Below are 19,220 nucleotides of genomic sequence, written 5' to 3' on the forward strand. Positions count from 1 at the left end.
GCTGGGCACTGAGAGAATGTCCGGGATGGGAAGACCCTCTGAGGGAGGGACAAGGTAGGACCCTGGATGGTGAAGAGCTGGAGAGAAGGAAGAGGGCTGCTGGTTTCGCAGAGACAAGTAAACCGAGCCCTGGAGGATCTCCGATGGACCAGTCAGCAGGTAAAGAATGGATGACATGCAAACTCCAGTTTGGGCCCAGGAATGTGATGATGTAGATCTTGCTTACCACCACGGACAAGTATCATTTCCATAAACTAAAAAGCCTGACATTAGGTATGGACTCGGGCAGGAAGGACGTGTCACTGGGGAATGCTGACAGTGGGGAGGCCGCCTATGGGAGGGGAGTATATGGGAACTCTCTGTACCTTCCTCTCATTTTGTTGTGAATCTAAAACTGCCCTAAAATAAAATCTTTAAAAAAGTGATTTAGTCCTGGCTGAATAGTTCAGTTGGTCAGAGTGTTGCCCCAATAGGTCACGATTGCAGGTTTGATCTCTGGTCAAGGCACATACAAGAATCAACCAATGAATGCATGAATAAGTAGAAAAACAAATTGATGTTTCTCTCTCTCAAAATCAATCAATTAAAAAATTTTTTTTAGTGATTTGACAAAAAAGCTGTAAGATGCTATCACAACCAGGCAAGGGCGGCAGGGGTCTTCACAGTAGGACGCTGGCCCTTCCTTAGCCAGGTGGTGGGCTCATGGCAGGTGCTTATTCTCTGAAATGTACGTCACGGACACTGCTCCATGCATGCTGGTAGGTACTGAATTGAAACGGTGAAACAGCAGTCCTACACACTCACTACAGAGAGAGCAGGGCAAGCTGGGAGGGCCCCGCCCCAGCCGCCCAGCACACAGCTGTACTGAGACTCCGCTGCACTGTCTCTTGCATTTAAAAGGGTGAAACTGCTTCAGGATTTTCCCATGTCGGCCTCTGATGTCATCTTGGATGACACACGACTTGGTATTTGTCAGGGGAGCTCAGCGAAGGCTTTGACTTGTCAGCTCACCTTCACCTTACTGTGCCGCTTCACTCTCCTCCTGCTCCACACCGCCGCCACGGCGGCCGTCAGCTGCACCCCGAGGTGGGCCGTCAAGGGGTTCAAGAAGTCTAAAATCTTTTGGCGGATGATCTGAAAAATGGGAAAATAAAAAACCCGTCATGGCAGAGTGGTGTCAGGGCCCTGTTGTTCCTGATACTTGACCAGCACGGCCGTAAACCCTGGAGCAGGGCCGTGCTGGTGGGGTCAGCGCCCCCAGCACCGTGGGGACAGGAATCCGAGCTCTTGGGGGGCCTGGATGTGCAGTGGCTGCAGATGTGGGTGGGCAGACAGAGGCCTGGCTGAGCGGAGCAGGGAGAGACTAGGAGGCGAGGACCGCCACCCACAGCCATGAGCAGGGCGGGGGCTGGAAGGAAGCCACCCCGTGCTTTGCAGAGAGTGACAAAGGGGAGACCAGGCAGTGGAGGGAGCCCTGTCCCCATCCGAACCCCCAGCCTCTGCCCATCTTACATCCATGAGGAAAGATATTTTCATTTTCTAGAAACAGGTACCCCTGAAATAATTTTATTACTTAATCAACTTAAAATAAGCTCGCGGCAGGGCCCTGGACATCACTCACCCCTCTCCTTTCATGACATGGATTTTTGGGGGTGTGCGGGAGGCAACCAAATGATGTGTCTCTCTCTCATATCGATATTTCTCTCTCTCTCCCTCTCTCTCTCTCTCTCAAAATCAATGGAAAAATACCCTCGGGTGAGGATTAACAAAACAAAAAGAAAAATTACTCAAAACAAACAAACTGGAGATTTCTACTCCCAACTTCCTTTTAACGTGGGTTTCACGGAGCACGTATGTTTGATTATTTGTGTATGTATCCCATGTGTCTTTATTTTTGTGGGGACAACAAAGACGGAGCAAATAACAAAACGGCGGAGGAAGCTCTCACCTTGGTGGTTCTGAAGTAAACGGAAGAGGACCCCTTCGTGGCTCCCAGGAGGTCCACGGGCCTCTTCTGTGCCTCCTCCCTCCTGAGCACGTCCCAGAGCAGGGCCATGGTGTTCACGACGCGAGGCAGCTCCTCCAGAATGGCGTTCTTGGCGTTTTTCAGGCTGGTGGGGTCACTCACAGCCGCGGCCTGAAAGTGGAAATGAGCGCGGGAGGCTTGGCTGCACTGGAGCAGCGCTCCCTCTCCGCGGGGCCGGGCCGGGGCCGGGGGTCCCAGGGCAGCAGCCGCTTCCGAGCAGGTCCCCGGTGCGCTGGTCTGGAAGGACGCTCCCCGGTGCCTCTGACCCAGGGCCTCCTTTGGAAGGGGCGTGCATCTGAGAGGCACGTTACAGACGCTCTCCATCATTCAACCCCAGCCCTGGCTGCATTCTCAAACTCAATGCCCGACAGGGCAGAGTAGTAACAGCTCAGCTGTGTCCCAACACAGATTTCATGAACACCACAGGGCGAGTAAAAGGCTCGTGGAAAAAAGTGAATATAAGCCTAAAACGGAGCAAGTGGCTTTACATTTTATCTCGACTGACTTTCCGGATGAAACAATGGGCCAGGATGGAAGGAGTGGCCAGAACAAAACCACAAACACACACGTGCACACACGCTTGCATTATTGACATAGATTTGCATACACATTTGCATTACTTGCATACAAACGTTTCTTATTGGAAACAGCCATAACCCAGACAAAACAATATTATGAAAATTGCCTCCAACTCAGAAAAAACAACAACTTACCTTTTTATTTTGGTTGGGTTGTTCCAAAAGACAGAAATGACTGATGGTTGTCAGACCTTCCAGAAGAGTGAGTGGGTAATCTGGAGCGATGTTTTCCCTCTTGGCGGTGATGCTTTGGTGGAGAAACGAGAAGGTGGTTTTGAGGATTTTTAAGAATGAGGCTCTAAAGATGTTTAATCCTACACACAAACATAGGAACCAGAGAGCTATCGCTCTCTTAAACAAACTTGGACTCGAGTAATGAAATATTGTTACAATATTGGTAGCATCTTTTGTGCTATTTTAGACTCATGCAGTCACTTTGAAAAATGTTTTTAGATGTTTCAGAATTTCTTTGAAGGTGATTCCATTTTTATTTGTTTTGCAAAACTAACAGAGTGTGACTGACTTGTCCTGCAACACCGAGCCCGCCTGGGTAGCCGGGTGGAATTAAAAACAGAGGATCTGGCCTGGACAGTGTTGCTCAGTGGTTGAGCATTGACCTACGCACCAGGAGGTCACCAGTTTGATACGTGGTCAGGGCACATGCCTAGGTTGTAGGCTCGAACCCCAGTGGGGGGGGGGGGGGTGCAGGAGGCAGCCTATCAATGCTGATGCATCGATGTTTCTATCTCTCTCCCTCTTCCTTCCTCTAAAAAAATCAACAAAAAGATATTTTTAAAAAATAGCTGAACTGGACATTTAGTTCCTTGTCACCCTCCTGACAATGCTAAACAGGCTTCTGATTCAAAGCACCCTCCAGATGGCTTCTCCGACAAATCAGCCACTCATTGCAAACCTGTCACTAATGCGGTTACAATCCATCCAGGGGTCGCCATACCTGACAGAGAGCTTCACTGATTCGCTTTCATACTGTTTGACCAGCTCGTCCAAGTTTTTGCAAATCTGGACAATGAAGGGTGTCACTGTCCAGCCCAGGGACTTTCCGAAGTACGGCAAGGACTGCGTGACCAAGCTCACCCAGGCCGGGTGCATGCCGTAGCCGTAGGCCGGCTGCAGGCCCCTCACCACGGCAGACACCAGCAGCCCCTGGGAGGTGAGGGGGTGTGGCTGCACGTACTGCATGGCGCTGATGGCCTGCTGGAAGTCCAGGGCCCGCCGCCACTCCCGCGACAGGTCTGGCTGGTGCTCAGCCTCCTCGTGGACCTGGCCCAGGTGATGCTCCAAGACGACCAGCACCTGCAGGAGCTTCAGCAGCTCGATCTGCAGGGGGTGCTCACTCCAGATCTGGTCCTGGCCCAAGTTGATGAGCTGCTCCTCGAAGAGGCAGTCTTCCCGCGGGGCCCGGCCTCGCTCCGCGGTGGCCAGGCTGTAGCGCTTCTGGCTCGTGTACATGGAGGCCGACAGGGACAGCAGGACGAACTCCTGCACCTTGCACCTCTGCAGCAGGCTGCGGATGAACTCCACGCTCTTCCCTTCCGCGCACTTGGCCACAGCGACCAGCTGCGTCATGATCCTAATCAAAACCTCCACGCTTTTGACCTGGACGTCCCGGTTGCCAAGCAGGTCTCGGTGGGAGATCTTTAGGTAACAAGGGTAGTAGCTGCGCAGGAAACTCAGGCACAGGTAGGTGAGGAGCTCGATCAGCAGGGAGTGGGGGCACACGTTGGGGGACTGGGTCTGGAGTTTGCCATAGAAGCTTTGGCCCACGAGGGCCTCCTGGTGGCGTGCCAGGAGGTTGGAGATGAGGTTGAGGTGCGCGGTGGAGCTGGTGTCCATGCTGGTCCTGGACACGGCCTCGATGAACTCCTTGGGGTTGGTTTTGAGCACGGCCTCCAACACGGAGAAGGCGTAGAGGACTCGCCGGGAGTCGTAGGGCTGCAGGTAGAGCAGGATGTGCTTGAACAAGGCCTCGATCATCTCCTGCCGCTCCCGCTGCTGCTTCAGCAGCCGGGACGCGGTGAGGGCCTGGAGCTCCGCGTCGGCCTCCTCGTCACTGGAGAAGGACTCCGAGGCCTGGGTCCTGTCCGAGTCCACACGCGCCAAGCTTAGCCTGGCACTGGACTTGAAACTCTCCGCCAGGAAGGCTGTGGGCCGGGGGTAAGCCCTGCCGCCCGTGGAGATGGGCGCACAGCAGCCCTCTTCGTTGCTCAGCTCCTGCGGGTCGTGGGAGGGGGAAGACAAGGAGGACGTGTTCTCGCTGTCCGTGTGGGCGGAGCTCGTGTCTGCGGACTCAGTGTGCTCGCTACTGTCGGGAGCCTCTCGGGCCGTTCTGTCCAGAAGGTCCGTGTAGTAGGGAAGATCTTCCTCGCTCAGCTGGCTTCCCGGTGAGCACTTCTCTGGCTCCTTCTCCACCTCGGCCCAGATGGCCTCGCGGTCCACGGTGGTGAACTGGTTCAGAGGCACGCCTTCCTCCGAGCTGCCCTCGGGCACGCCACATGCCTCTTTGGAAGAGGTTTTCTTCCTGTTAAACCAACGATGCAAGTCTTCTGAAAATCACAAGATGACAAGCAACTTCAGAACAGAAGAGTGAGCTATGATATGTTCATTCTAGAGCTGTGGTTCTCAACCTTCCTAATGCCGAGACCCTTTAACACAGTTCCTCATGTTGTGGTGACCCCCAATTTCATTGTTACAAATTGAACATAATTAAAGCATAGTGATTAATCACAAAAACAATATGTAATTATATATGTGTTTTCCGATGGTCTTAGGAGACCCCTGTGAAAGGGTCGTTCGACCACCAAAGGGGTCGCGACCCACAGGTTGAGAACCGCTGTTCTAGAGTGATCTTTGTCTTAAAGCCAGACAGGTTACTATTAATAAAATTGCCCCCCCAAAATAAATTAAATAAAAAATAAAATTCCCCCATGAAACTAAAGCACCAGAGTCTAGATTACATGATGGACAAAAGGCAGACAAGTAAAGTGAACAGGTCTTTTAAACTGTTCAAGCAATGAGCCTGGCTGGTGTGGCTCAGTAGTTGAGCATCAACATATGAACCAGGAGGATCCATTCCCCGTCAGGGCACATGCCTGGGTTGCAGGCCTGATCCCCACACGTTTACAAAGTACCTTCACACCGTCTGAATCTGACAAAATCACAAAGTGGGTCTAAGTGCCTTAACTGTCACGGCAGCAGGATCCATCGCCCTTCCCACCCTCCCTGGCCCGGGCACCCTGGGGACACAGAGCTGGCCCGGCTGCCCGGCATGGGGAGCTCACCCGCCGAGTTCTCCTGCTTGAGGCAGTGAATGGAAGTCCGCTGGGTTTTGGGCTGGAGCAGCAGCAGTAGCAAGGGCTCGAGGATGCGTGCCACGTCCCCGAGAGATAGTGCCCGCACCAGCCAGCCCTGGGCCGCCGCACCGATGGCACCGTCCGTGCAGGTCAGGCTGTCCAGCACCACGAACAGGGACCTGCGGGTGGAAGTGCATCATGAGGTCAGCGTGCAGCACCATGGGCGGGACACCCCCAGGGAGCTCACCCACGCTGGGCTGTGGGCCCCAGCAAACGAGGACCTGGGATTTAAACCCTGGATTCATGCTAGAATCAGGATGGGAGCTTTTAAAGTCCAGATCCCCAGGCCTGGCCAGTGTGGCTCAGTGGTTAAGCATTGACCTAGGAACCAGGAGGTCACAGTTCAACTCCCAGTCAGGGCACATGCCCAGGTTTCGGGCTCGATCCCCAGTAGGGGAGTGCAGGGGGCAGCCAATCAATGACTCTCTCTCATCACTGATGTTTCTATCTTTCTCTCCTTCTCCCTTCCTCTCAGAAATCAATAAAAATATATTAAAAATAAACAAACAAATAAACGAAGTCCTGATCTCCAGGCCTTGGCCCAATCGGTTAAATCAGACCAGGGGATGGGCCCAGGCAGTGCAATGAGCTGTCAGTAAGGCTGTATCTGACCCCACACCTAGAGTTTTGGAAACAGGGAGGGGTTTTTAGAAAACAATGTGGATTATAATGTACCTGCAATCAATTCACATCTTAAGCCAGTTGATGACTTTACAAGTATATACACCCAGTGTGGCCACCACTCCAATCGAGAACTAGACCTTCTCCATTTCCCTACTCCTCCCCCATGGGGCACGCTCTGACAGCCCCCACAGTGACTCGAGGCACCGGAGTCTCCTTCCTCCTCAACCACAGCTGGGAAATCCCCACCACGTATCTATTCACGTGTGTCCAGCCTGAAGCCACTTAGGGGATCCTGAGAGCGGCTGCTGTGCATCAGGAATGTGAGGTCCGGTGGTCCGAGTCACGCATCCCTTCCCCAGCCCAGCACGCTGACCGGGAACCCTGCAAAGTGCCTTCTGCCTGCGGTCAATGATAAGGAAGACAGCCTCACCTGTCGAAGGAGCGGTTGTGCGACGTCACTCGGCTGCCCTGGATCTCCCGCGTCAGGTGCCAGAGGACGGAAAATCTGAACAGAGCCTCCAATCTGGTTCCCTTGATTAGGAAATAAACGGACATGAGGAGCCTGGTTTCCTAGCAGGACACTGTTCTTAGTCTCATGAAACCCAATTGAGAAGCAAAGGACAGCTCAGGAGCAGGACGGCAGTGCCGCAGGGGCAGGAAGTCCCTGCCTGGTGCCCGCCCTGCGCCTCTCCTCGCTCCCTGTAACACGACGCGCTGTCAGTAAAGCACACAGTCCAGCGCGGCACTCGCCTCTGCCCAGGGCCACAGGGAGGCTGTGGTGGCAGGGAAACAGGAGAGTGGGGCTCATGCCCTTCCCTGGGAAGTGACAGGCCCATGGCTCAGAGCACAGGACACCACTGCACTGCGAGGACAGCCAGGGCTGCGGGGCCGACGCCTCCTCTCGACAGCCTCCTGTGCCAGCACTTCCAGCAGCGCAGGCACCTACAGGCCCACAGGCACCTACATGTCCGCAAACACCAAGGCAGTCTGGGCAGATTTCCCTGGGGAGCCCTGAGGTGGACACAACCATGTTTTGGGGACTCCAAAGGCGACAGCTCGTGCGGAGGGAGGCCTTCTAGTCCCGACATCCCTAGCACTTCTGCTCACTAACCAGTATGCCCACCGGCCCCAGAATGACCCCTGCTGGATCCATGCAGTCTGCCCTGGGCCCGTGAGTGACAGGCTGCCCAGCAGTGGGACCCTCGCAGGATGGAGGCTGGGGCTGCAGACTCGCCTTGTCGGGGTCCAGGAGGGCGTGGCAGATGATGTCCTCGCAGATGCTGGCCGTCGGGGCCAGGCAGTGCAGCCGGTAGAACAGCTCCACGCAGGTGACGTGGTGCTCCCGGGTCTCCTGGTTCAGCTGGTTCCACAGCACACGAGCCACCCTCTGGGACAAAGGGGACATGGGGTGAAACAGGTGTGAACAAGTCCAGTCCTGGTACCAAGGTCCTGGCTTCTACCTACATTTGCTATGTGAGAATCCTTAACAGCAAAGAAACATCGTCAATGAACAAAACAAATCCAACCAGGAAGCCCAGCAGAAGGCATCCTGCACAGGCCACGATGCAGGCCACACGTGGAGCTTGCCACCAGCTGAGACCCTCAGCTTCCGAGAGGGGTCAGCCGGAGGCATGCACCTACAGGTCAATGAGCACAAACCAAGCCTGCCCGGCGCCGGCGCTGGGGCTCCAGAGACACGCCCTCGGCCACCGCTGTGAGGGCCACCCAGCACCCCCCACCCAGGGTGCGCTCTGATCGGCTTTCGGCTTCACTGCCACAAACCTGCCTGTTCCCACTGCTGCGGACAGAGCCGCGGCTGATGCCTGGCTCACTGCCAGGACCCAAATTGCATCCCACGTGAGTCCTCCGTCTCCCAGCCCTGACCTCAGCTCCGTACACAAGCGGGGCCAGGGGCCAGCTGCAGCTCCTCCCCGAGTCCAGGGAGCACCCGCCCCAATGGGGTGCGGCTCCAAAGCAGGTGGGTCCCCACTTCCGGGAGGAGGCTATCTGAAGGCATTCTTCCAGGTCATGGAGAGGACGTCTCCTAGATTATGGTGTTTTAGGGACAACTCAGAGAAAAGAACGTTTTTGGTCCATCTGTTTCCAAGTGACAAAGCCATCTTCTCTGCACAGAGCACACTGGCCACTGCCCCGCTCAGTGCCTTGCCCAGGACTTATTTCTGACCTACGGGAGTGTGGTTTCCCATGATCAAGTTACAGCTAAACTGCTGGTACTGGAAACTCACTCCAGGGCCAGACCCTGTGCCAGGAGCCCACGGCGGGCACAGTCCTAATCTGGTGTCACCAGAGCGGCCACAGCCCTGGGGACAGCTTTCTGCACATGGTCCGAGAGGAGGACCCAGGACCGCCCACCGCTCTCTGGCGGGAAATACCTGATAGAAGTCCGTTTTCTCGGCGATGACCTTCAGGATTCCTGGCGCGATGGGAGGCACCGTCACCATCTGCAGCTTGCCGAAAAACGGGCTGTACCCAGAGCTTTTATAGCGCCTCATCTTGTCCTCGATGACAAGAGCGAGGGACTGGGAGTGGTTTATCACTTCCAGCAGCGTGGAGATGGCCACGTTCTGGAGGTAGCAGTCGGTCCCACAGCAGCAAATGGTCATGAGGGATCTCAGCCACGCGGGAAAACTGGACTCGCCGGCCCCTGGAAGGAAGCCAACCACAGGGTGGGAACAAGCAAAAGCACCCGAGAACGGTGCTCGGACGCACAGCCTCTAACACCCTGCGATCGGGAGGCCTCCTGGCCTCCGGTGGTGACCTGGCTGCAAGCAGCACTCAGGCCAGAGGGTGAGAGACCGCGCCTGCTTTCACACGCTTGTCAAATTGTTTGCCCTCAACCTCAGGGCTTTGAGATGATTCAAAATGTCTGTTTTCTTTTAAAGACTTAGATACAGTGAAATTCTTGCTTAATTTACATGAAGTAAAATTTACACGTTTGGGTTCAAGTTGTTTTCCCAGGGCTCTCCTGGTGGCAGGGCACATGGCATTGCCTTGAAAAGGGCAGAAACAGATGGAGGGACCAATTCTCCATCCAGGTCTGTGCCACTGGTGGCTGGCGCCAGGAGACCAAGGGTGCGGAAGTTAAGGTAATAACTTAGACAGAGAGCCCTGCCCTATATTCATTCCCACCACCTAGTCACTCTTTGTTCCCCATCTTCCCCTCTATCCCTCTCCCCCACCCCCTTTGTTTAAAGTACTCTCTGCCCGCTGTGGACGGAGTGAGACCTGTCCAGACTCATGTGGAGGCCCAGCCCCTGGTGGGATGGTCTGGAGGTGGAGCCTTGGGAGGTCCCTGGGTTTGGATGAGGGCCTGAGTTCAGGGCCTTCAGATGGGACATCAGAGCCCCCCCAGGATGTGAGCCCGAGTGAGACGGTGGCTGTCTGTCACCAGGGGGCGACATCACCAGGAACCGACTATGCTGACACCCTCATTTCGGACTTCCAGCCCCAGAACTGTGAGAAGATCAAGTTCCAGTGTTTAAGCTGCTCAGTCCATGGTATTTCGTTAGGGCGCCTGAGCCCAGACACTGCCTGCTATGGGTTGAACTGTGCCCCCAAATATTCGATATTGAAGTCCTAACCCATTATATAATTAGTACAGTGGGATCACAGCAGCCTGGCCCCAACCCAATGAAACAGGTGTCCTTAAAAGGGAGACCTGAACACAGGCAGGCACACGGGGAGAACGATGTGGAGACTGGAGCTACAACGAGCACGGCAGAAGCGAGGGGAGACGGGAGCACGGCCTTCCCCAGAGCGCCAGCGCCGGGGCAGCACGGCCCCGCCCACACCCGGAGCTCAGACTCTGGCCTCAGGACTGGAGAGAACACGTTTCTGTTGCTTAAGCTGCTTGTTTGTGGCACTTTTTCGTGGCGGCCCTTGCAGACGAATGCATAAATCTTTAACACCAGCTCTCATGAAATAGTCTACTGGCCATCAAACACCTTTTATGTTCCAGCCCTGCACAGACAACTAATTACAAACTCCGGGAGGAAGCGAGTGTGGCCTAGTTCCTCCCTGGACATGATCCCTGCTCCTCTGAGACATCAACCGCCTAAGTACCACGATCCCCAAGAGGGGCCACCTCGGGCCACCCGCTCACCGGGGGGCTGGAAGAGCGTCTCCCAGAGCCGCTCCGTCTCCTCCTCAGACAGGTAGATGGGGAAGGTGGCGCAGTCCAGCAGCAGGTGGCAGGCGGCGGCAAAGGCCTCCCTGCAGGCCTCGCTGGAGCCGCCCAGGTCAGGGACCACCTGGTTCACAGCCCAGTCTCCCTTTGTCTGGCCAGGGCTGCTGGGCAAAGGTGATGGCGGCTCCACATTTTTGGTCTTAAATGGAGACCCTCGAACTGTGAACCAGTCTGAGAGCATCTGCTTAAACTGGGGCACGCTGATGGGCCTGGCGTCCCACGAGTTCTTCCTGCCGCGAGGGCTGGGCTCTGGGCCCCGCGGCTCGCCCCCGTCCCGCTGGCCTGTGGGCTCCGCGGCCCTGCTTTCCTCTCCTGACGCCGTCAGCTGGACCCCAAAGATGTTCTTGTGCGCAAAGTTGTCAATCAGCTCTTGGAGGCAAAAGAACGTCCTCTGCATACTCCCGCCCGTCTTCCAGACGTCTTCTCTTTCCGGGGAGACTCTGGGGACCCGCAGGTGCTCCGAGAGCTCGGGCGACGACGCACTGAGCCCGATCCCGCTGTCCTCAGACTTCAGGGCTGGAAACGAAGCATCTTCATCACCTGCGATTACAGCCTTTGTGTCTAAAATTAGGTCACTGTTTCCACCTGTTACTGGACTCTGCAAAAAATGGAAGTTTATAATGTGCATCTTGTAAGACCAGGGGGTTCGACTATCAGCCGAATCAGGCAAACCGTAAATGTACTCTTCCTGGTTTTAAAATCAGAATTCTCTACACCAAGAGGACCCCTGTGCACCGTGTATAACACAGTGAAGACGGCACACAGGCCGGGCAGAGGCGCCGGCCCCAGGAGGGGCAGACAGACCGCCATGCTCTCCGGGTTATTTATTTAGATTCTTCAGCATTAAAAGAAAAAACGTAGTTAATGCCCCAACCGGTTTGGCTCAGTGGATAGAGCATCGGCCTGCGGACTGAAGGGTCCCAGATTTGATTCCGGTCAAGGGCATGTACCTTGGTTGCGGGCACATCCCCAGTAAGAGGTGTGCAGGAGGCAGCCGACAATGTTTCTCTCTCATCGATGTTTCTAACTCTCTATCCCTCTCCCTTCCTCTCTGTAAAAAAAAAATCAATAAAATATATTTTTAAAAAAACATAGTTAAAAACAGTTTGACAGATTTAAAAATATGAATGATGAAATTGGGCTGAGGGCAAAATAAAGACATAAAGAAATAAAATAAGAAGAGAAAGCTAGAATAAAGTTTTCATACACACATACACATAACACATATAAACATATCCACACATATGTATGTGTATAGTAAGTCCTCACTTAATGTCAATAGATTTTGCAACTTTAAACAAAATGACGTAAAAAGAAAGCGATTTATCAGAGACTAACTGATATAAACAGGAGTCAAGTTCCCATGGCACCTCATTGTTATAACAAAATGATGCCGTTCAAAGACCTGCTGTGTTTGTGTGGCTTTTCCAGAAGAATGAAACATCAACCTTCAATGAACCAACCTCTTTTCTTATACTGTTACTTAGGTAATACTACATTAAGTTTAAAATTCCTCAGCATATAACCTATGGTGCTTTCTAGGGAAGACTGAAATTTGTAGACTGCACATACTTAAATTTATATCTTCAGTCATTTTTAGAACATTTTTCTCCAACAGATAGAGCAGAGGCTCTGCGCCAGTTTAAGGTGATGATCTGCAATAACTTTTGGGGAAAATAAGGACTAACTTTGCAACCGAGGCAGCAGTCGGTAACTGGTCTGTGGACTGAGACTCCAGTCCCTCACACAGCTCATCCTGAGGGCAAGGGGAGGGGGTTACCATCCATGCTAAGAACTTTCACAGAGTGAGGATTTGAGAAGCGTATTTTAGATGTTACTTATAGATCGTCCAGTCCTCACACCTATGCTAACCGACCCTGAATTACTTTCTGCTCCCAGGAAGGCGCAAGCTCCTTTCGACTCAGAGGACCACTTTGGCCACTTCTGGCACGTACCGAGTTTCCGCTCATGGCCTCTGCATCCAGGTAGGAAGGCGGCATCTGGACCTTGCTGAGCACCTTGAAACACGTCTTCAGGGCGAGCGTGAGCTCGGGCAAGCTCAAAGCCTCCACGTTCTCGGCCAGAGGCTGCACCAGGCAGGCGAGCACCTGCGGGAGGTACTGGGTCTGCACCTCAGAGTACAGTTCCTGGGAAGCAGACACGGGGAATGAACGTGGTTTGGCTTAAGTCAAGGAAAAAATGCACCTCATGACGCTTCTTAGTTCCGTTTTTTTTAGAGCATAAGGAAGCTTCATGTTAACTCCCAAACCAGGAAACAAAACGAAGTTTCTCTCTGGTCTGGACAAATCATGGACTCGGTCTCCTCCTTTCAAGTGGCTTTCCCCTTTCTAGCAGGAAACCACTGCCACATTTATTTCGACATCGAGGCAACTAGCTTCCTTGGGGAAACTGGCCAACTACAGACGTTTAAGTAGGAAATCATTCACTCCCACTAAATACAGCATGACGCCCAGCTCACCATCGCTTACATGACGTCAGCTCAGCCCCCTTAAAGCTGGCTCCAACATTACAACCCCTTTAAAATAAGACATAAAATGTAGCAGGTTTGTTAAACAGGCCAATAAGACTAATGAAAATGTCATAGAACTCTGGCCGGTGCGGCTCAGTGGTTGGAGCATCATCCCCTACAACAAAGGGTGGCGGGTTCTACTCCCAGTCAGGGCATATACCCAGGTGGCAGGTTTGATCCCTGGTCGGGGTGTGTGCAGGAGGCAACTGATCGATGTTTCTCTTACATCGATGTTTCTCTTTCTCTCCCTTCCTCTCTCCAAAAATCAATGTAAGAAATAAAAATAAAAATGTAACAGCAAGCGCTGAGCCATCCCTCCCCAGCAAAGGCCTTACCAGGGGAATGACGTCCAGCAGGAACACGAGGAGGGTGCAGAGCTCCGAGACCGTGGGGGCAGGGCTGACGCTCTTCTCCACAGTGGGCCTCGGCTTCGCTGGTCTACGAAAGTCCCAGGAGAGAAAAACAGATCAAGTCTTTCTCCTACAACAATTTCAAACATTTCTCTTATTTTCAATAAAACTACTTATTCTATTTCAAACATAATGAAATGTAGTTTCTATAGTGCCAATCCTTAAGCTTTGGTGCCTAAAACTTCCTAACACAGAGAAGTATCGAGAAGAGTCTTGAGCCCTAGCTGGTTTGGGTCAGTGGATAGAGCATCAGCCCTTGAACTGAAGGGTCCTGGGGTTGATTCTGGTCAAGGTCATATACCTCGGGTGCAGGCTCGATCCTCGACCCTGATCAGGGCACACGCAGGAGGCAACCAATCGATGTGTCTTCTCTCTCACATCGATGTCTCTCCCCCTCCCTTCCACTCTCTCCAAAAATCAATAAAAAAATATCCTTGGGTGAGGATTAACAATAAAAAATAAAAATAAATAAGTGTCTTGAATCTGCTTGTCTCCAAAATGGGTTCATGTTGATGTGAGTGTCATCAGTTCGGATAAGGGTGGTTCCTACCCACATGGGATCCACACCCAGAGATCTGGGACGCTGTCAACAGCAACCATTCCAGGCTCCCAGCCCAGCCCAAAGGCCTGCTCCAGGGGAGGAGCCTGGCTAGAGCCCGGCGCAGGCTGGACACCTGTCCACTCGCTACTCCCCGGAGGTCACCACCACCCGAGATTCTGAGCTGGTGTAATTCACCAGATTCAGAGTGACATGAAGCTGACTACAGTAGCTGAAAAATGAATGATTTTATCTGACCAGTTAGACACTGATTTCAGTAGGGACTTAAGGAGACTGATGTTCAAACACTGAGTCCAGTCACAGAGCCACAAAGTCAAACTTCCTTCACAGATTAAGCCTCCAGAGGGCTGTGCGAGGAAAGCGGATTTATCAGAGCAACTAGGAAATGCACGGGGGGCGGGAGGGAGGATTGAGGGGGGTTTCTATACTTCGACTTTAATAAATGAAGAGGCTCCAGAATTGTGTGGCAAAGATGAAGGGAACCTTCTTCTTCTTTTTTTTTGTTTTTTAATATATTTTATTGATTTTTTATAGAGAGGAAGGGAGAGGGATAGAGAGTTAGAAACATCGATGAGAGAGAAACATCGATCAGCTGCCTCCTGCACACTCCCCACTGGGGATGTGCCTGCAACCAAGGTACACGCCCTTGACCGGAATCGAACCTGGGACCCTTGAGTCCGCAGGCCAACGCTCTATCCACTGAGCCAAACTGGTCAGGGCGCAGGGAACCTTCTTAATGGCAATGCCTTTTATTCTATTATAATCTTAAGTGAATTCTTTCCAATCGTGTACTCAGCAGAAACCATCCAACTTCAGCCCATTACATGTAATATGAGCACAATAAGCAGCTATGAAATCATGAAACCCTCTGCTCCTTCCGGAATGCTCATTATCCTGAACTGGACACTCACCTAAAGCAATCCTCAAAACACCTCGTCATGTAGTCCCAGAGAAAGTCTGTGCTGAGGGAAGCGATCAGCAAATTCACCGTTTTAACAATCTCAGAGGCATTTCTGTTTTCTTTTATCGTACTGTAAAGGGAGAGGGATACTTGTAAATATATCTATGACAAGAACACCACGTCTGGAAAACAAATTCACTTTAGCATTCACAACTTATTTCTAGAGACTGACAAACATGGTTTAAGATAAATGCTACTCACTGTTCTTCTATAGGAAAGAGCATGTACAATGCCACCCTAAACACTCACTATGTCGGCACATTCTCTTAGAAACAAGCTTAAGAGCTTTCGTAAAAAAAAAAAAAAAAAGGGATGTAGAAAAGCAGTTTTAGTCCCACTGTAGGCAATTAGACACTCTACTGTTGAAATAACATGGCACAATCACACAGGGGGGACATCTGGCTGACACTTACATGTGCATCTTCTGACTCAGAAATTGACTCTAGGGATTTACCCCACACAAAGATTTGCACACGGGATACACTGCAAGGTCATTAAAAATACTGAAAAGCACCTCAGTGGTTGATCATTGGCCTAGGAACCAGGAGATCACGGTTCGATATCTTTGAGTACTGTTATATTCTACAATGGGCATGTACCGTTTTCATATTCAGAAAAACAATAAACTACTCGGGGAAAAATAAAGCAAATGCTAAAAATTCTTGGTACACTGACAATTAAAAAACCAGAAAAATCTTCCAATCGATTTAAATTTTCAATATACCCAGTGCCAATTCAGGCAGAAGGAAATTATATCAAGAATAAAGTAACAAGAGGTTGAATTATCTTAAAAAGAACAAAAACAGAAGAAAAAAAAGAAGAAAAACAGAACATAGGGCTGATAGATAACTAGACACTTCAGGTCAACATGTCTGCTGTCTCCCAAATCCTCCCCTCTCCCCGCCCTCAGGGTCCTGGAGCACGTAGCCTGGGAAGCCCGTACCTTGACCCCCAAAACTCCTCATCTCCTGGAGACTCATGTCCCCTGCTCCCCTTCATGGCCTCCCCTTATCAGCCTCCCCCCTGTAAGTCACTGCTGGGTCACCTAGATTCGCCTGCCTCCATTGACCGCTCTTCATACTTGACCAATAAATACGGTCTGTGCTTCCCAGGCTCGGGCAGGGACAAGATGAAACCCCCTTTAGACTCCTCCCGAATTCAGGTCAGTCACTTCACATGGACCGACTCATCGTTTCGATGACCCAGGCTGCGTCTCCTGTCCCAGATGTGCACAATGTATGGTAAACAACAGAAGTGAAATCATGGCATTTGGGAGGGAGGAGGAGGGTGAAGTAGGAGGCCCAGCCCAGACCTGGTCAGCAGACTCCCGCTCTGCGTGTAGCTAAGCTGGAGCTCGGAGCCCAGCGCGTCTCTGCAGTAGGAATAAAAGGCCCGGATGACTTCGAGGAACAAATCCCCAACCACCTGAGGCCCTGCAATGAAAAGGAAAATGGCCAGAGAAAGGTTAACAACCCATTTGTAAGTCAGTAAATGACACACATGAAACGTACAGAGCAAGCATGTCAAACTCGTGGCATGCGGCTCGGCCGTGAGTCTGACATGCTTGGTACAGAGTAATTCTACATACAGATGATTTATACCGTCTAAAATGCTCAGAAACTTAAAGTGTAGCAATGACAGCGTTAGCTGGGGATGAGCACCCCTGAAAATGGCCAATATTTTTGTAGAGCTTACTGCGTGCTGGACACTGCTCTAAGCCTTTTACGTCTATTAACTTATTGAATCCTCACAGCAGCCGCATGACCAGGTGCTAAGTTGATGTCCTGATTACAGGTAAGAGGACGGAGGCGGAGTTCAGGTAACATCAAGCCAGATTCTGCTGGGTGGAGTAGGGTGCATGCATAATGTTTTGTTTTGTTTTCCTTGTCCTGAGCTCTCTTGTATTTTTAAAAATTTTTACTGAATTTATTTGGTGACATTGGTTAAGTATGCGCAATGTTTTATTTAAAAAAAAAAACATTTTTTTTAATTGATTTCAGAGAAGGAGAGGAAGAGAGAGAAATACCAATTGAGAGAATCATTGATGGGCTGCCTCCTGCATGTGCCCTACTGGGGATCGAGCGCGCAACCCAGTCATGTGCCCTGACTGGAAAAGAACCCTGACCTCGTGGTTCATAGGTCGATGCTCAACCACTGAGCCCTGCTGGCCAGCCCCTTTCTTGAAAATAAAACCGAAGCTCATCTGAAGTCTGACGTTTGATGAAGACGTGTTCTTACAAAGTCGAAACTGAGTGCTCGGCAGGCACCCACGCGGCCAAGCAAACAGGAGCTCAAAGGCTCTTCCTGACACAAATGTTCAAACCTCCGTGTGAAGCTTTTAAGTGGTGCCCAGACAGGATACCGGAACCCCATAACACGAGTAACGTACTTCAAGATTCTGAAATTCCAAAGGTTAACTTCTATTTGAAGGGAGTGCTGACTTCCTCTCGCCGTGTTTAATTCCCGTTTCTAACAGTACCTATTTCCGGCTTGTCCAGCAGGCTGGTGAGGATGCGGAAGGGCCTCAGGTACGCGGCGTGGCGTTCCTCTGCATCCGTGTCTGAGAACTCCTGGTGCAGCAGCTCAGCCAGACCCTGTGTTTTTTAAAGCCACATGTGAGGATACTGTATACCGTGGCGCAGGACATGACTGGCGGTTCTCTGGGACAGAAAGGAAACCGGGTGTGCAGCACCGAGGACACAAATGCTCCCGACCGGGTGCCAGCAACATGCCCGACGCCTACTCTGAGGTCCCGCAGAGAAATATTCTGAAGCGCATGATCAGGAATGGGGGTCGACTTCCCAGAAATGCTCCTTTACCTCAACTAGAAGGTCCTTGGAATATTTTTCAAAAAAATATGAGGACTGGTCTTGGTAAGAACTTGAGGTTTTGGATTCTGGCATGACGGTATTTCCTTTGATGTCTGAACCTGTGAAGAAACAAGCGTCATGAGCTGTGAAGAGATCTGCACACAAAGAGCATCAGCATGTGCAAAGGTCTCATGCTACGATATTTCTAAAGATAAAATTCCTCCGACAGGACACAAACCAGATCCCCAAGACAAGGCACACGACCGCCCTCCCGACGGTGGAGAGCTAAGGGTCGGACAGACAGAATTACATCTCAATGGGCATCAATTCGATTTGTCCCACGAATTCAGCCCAATTGTGTTTGACAGGAGTGATTACCAGGGTCTAATGGAGTAAGTATCATTTTTTAAAACCAGTGTTTATTTGGACAGCATCACGTGACATCAAGGCATTCTCATCTGTGTGTCCTTCTGAACCCTGGGCAGGTCTGGGAGGTCCGCAGAGCGAGGAGCAGCGTCCTCGCGGGATAATCAAAGAACCTGAGGCTCCTGGGGCTGCGGCAGGACACAGCAGGACCAGCCTCACTAGAGGGAGGGATGCACTGAACAAAACCATCCTTTTGATAAAAATGCTTAAAGATTCACAGTGAAATCCTTCACAAGCTTCCACGCAATGACTTCTGAGACTTTCACAACCAGGGGGGAGGGAAGGAAGGGTCAGGCTTTCTGACTGTGGTGTGGTAAGGTCTATGTGTTGGGGGTTAATAACTACTCTGTATGATACCATGTTGGTGGATACATGTCATCAGATATTTGTCCAAACCCACCGCATGTACTACACCAAAATCGAGCCCTAATGGGTGCTACGGACTCTGGGAGATGACACATGCCACCAAAGGCTCATCAACGGTGACAGATGTACCTCCCTGGGGGCACGCTGACGATGGGGAGGTGGTGCCTGGGTGGGAACAGGGGGTGTATGGGAAGCCTCTGTCCCTTCCTCCTAATTTTGCTGGGAGCCTAAAACTGCTCAAGAAAAATGAAGTCTTTAAAATTATGAGAGTCTCAGCCTGTGACTTCCTGGAGCCCATCCCTGTGAACTGCCGGCAACAGTCAAGGGCTCCTTTCCTACAGCTCACAGGCTG

At 51.7% G+C, this 19,220-nt stretch overlaps 1 protein-coding gene across 7 annotated transcripts in view; it reads right to left on the reverse strand.

Annotated features, from left to right (window-relative positions):
- DOP1B (DOP1 leucine zipper like protein B) overlaps window positions 1–19,220 on the reverse strand; it is a 65,633-nt gene that overhangs the window by 25,445 nt on the left and 20,968 nt on the right. For 6 of the 7 annotated variants that reach the window (XR_011470347.1, XM_070407218.1, XM_070407220.1 and 3 more), the window contains 15 exons: window positions 18,086–18,195; window positions 17,746–17,860; window positions 16,579–16,699; window positions 15,217–15,336; window positions 13,672–13,774; window positions 12,762–12,953; window positions 10,723–11,404; window positions 8,993–9,264; window positions 7,834–7,986; window positions 7,030–7,130; window positions 5,904–6,094; window positions 3,560–5,168; window positions 2,740–2,851; window positions 1,949–2,137; window positions 1,012–1,134 (listed from right to left, as the gene is read on the reverse strand). Coding sequence is in view for 6 of the 7 variants with exons in the window: in XM_070407218.1 (XP_070263319.1) it covers window positions 1,012–1,134; window positions 1,949–2,137; window positions 2,740–2,851; window positions 3,560–5,168; window positions 5,904–6,094; window positions 7,030–7,130; window positions 7,834–7,986; window positions 8,993–9,264; window positions 10,723–11,404; window positions 12,762–12,953; window positions 13,672–13,774; window positions 15,217–15,336; window positions 16,579–16,699; window positions 17,746–17,860; window positions 18,086–18,195 (4,193 nt within the window). In the remaining variant the exon portion in view is untranslated. Of the gene's footprint in view, window positions 1–1,011; window positions 1,135–1,948; window positions 2,138–2,739; window positions 2,852–3,559; window positions 5,169–5,903; window positions 6,095–7,029; window positions 7,131–7,833; window positions 7,987–8,992; window positions 9,265–10,722; window positions 11,405–12,761; window positions 12,954–13,671; window positions 13,775–15,216; window positions 15,337–16,311; window positions 16,483–16,578; window positions 16,700–17,745; window positions 17,861–18,085; window positions 18,196–19,220 lie in introns of those variants that run through there. The other variant, XM_070407221.1, reaches the window with a different exon arrangement.

Source organism: Myotis yumanensis, unplaced genomic scaffold (genome assembly GCF_028538775.1).
Source record: "Myotis yumanensis isolate MYYU_CA2020_CCGP unplaced genomic scaffold, mMyoYum1.0.hap1 SCAF_2, whole genome shotgun sequence".
Classification (NCBI taxonomy): Eukaryota; Metazoa; Chordata; class Mammalia; order Chiroptera; family Vespertilionidae; genus Myotis; species Myotis yumanensis.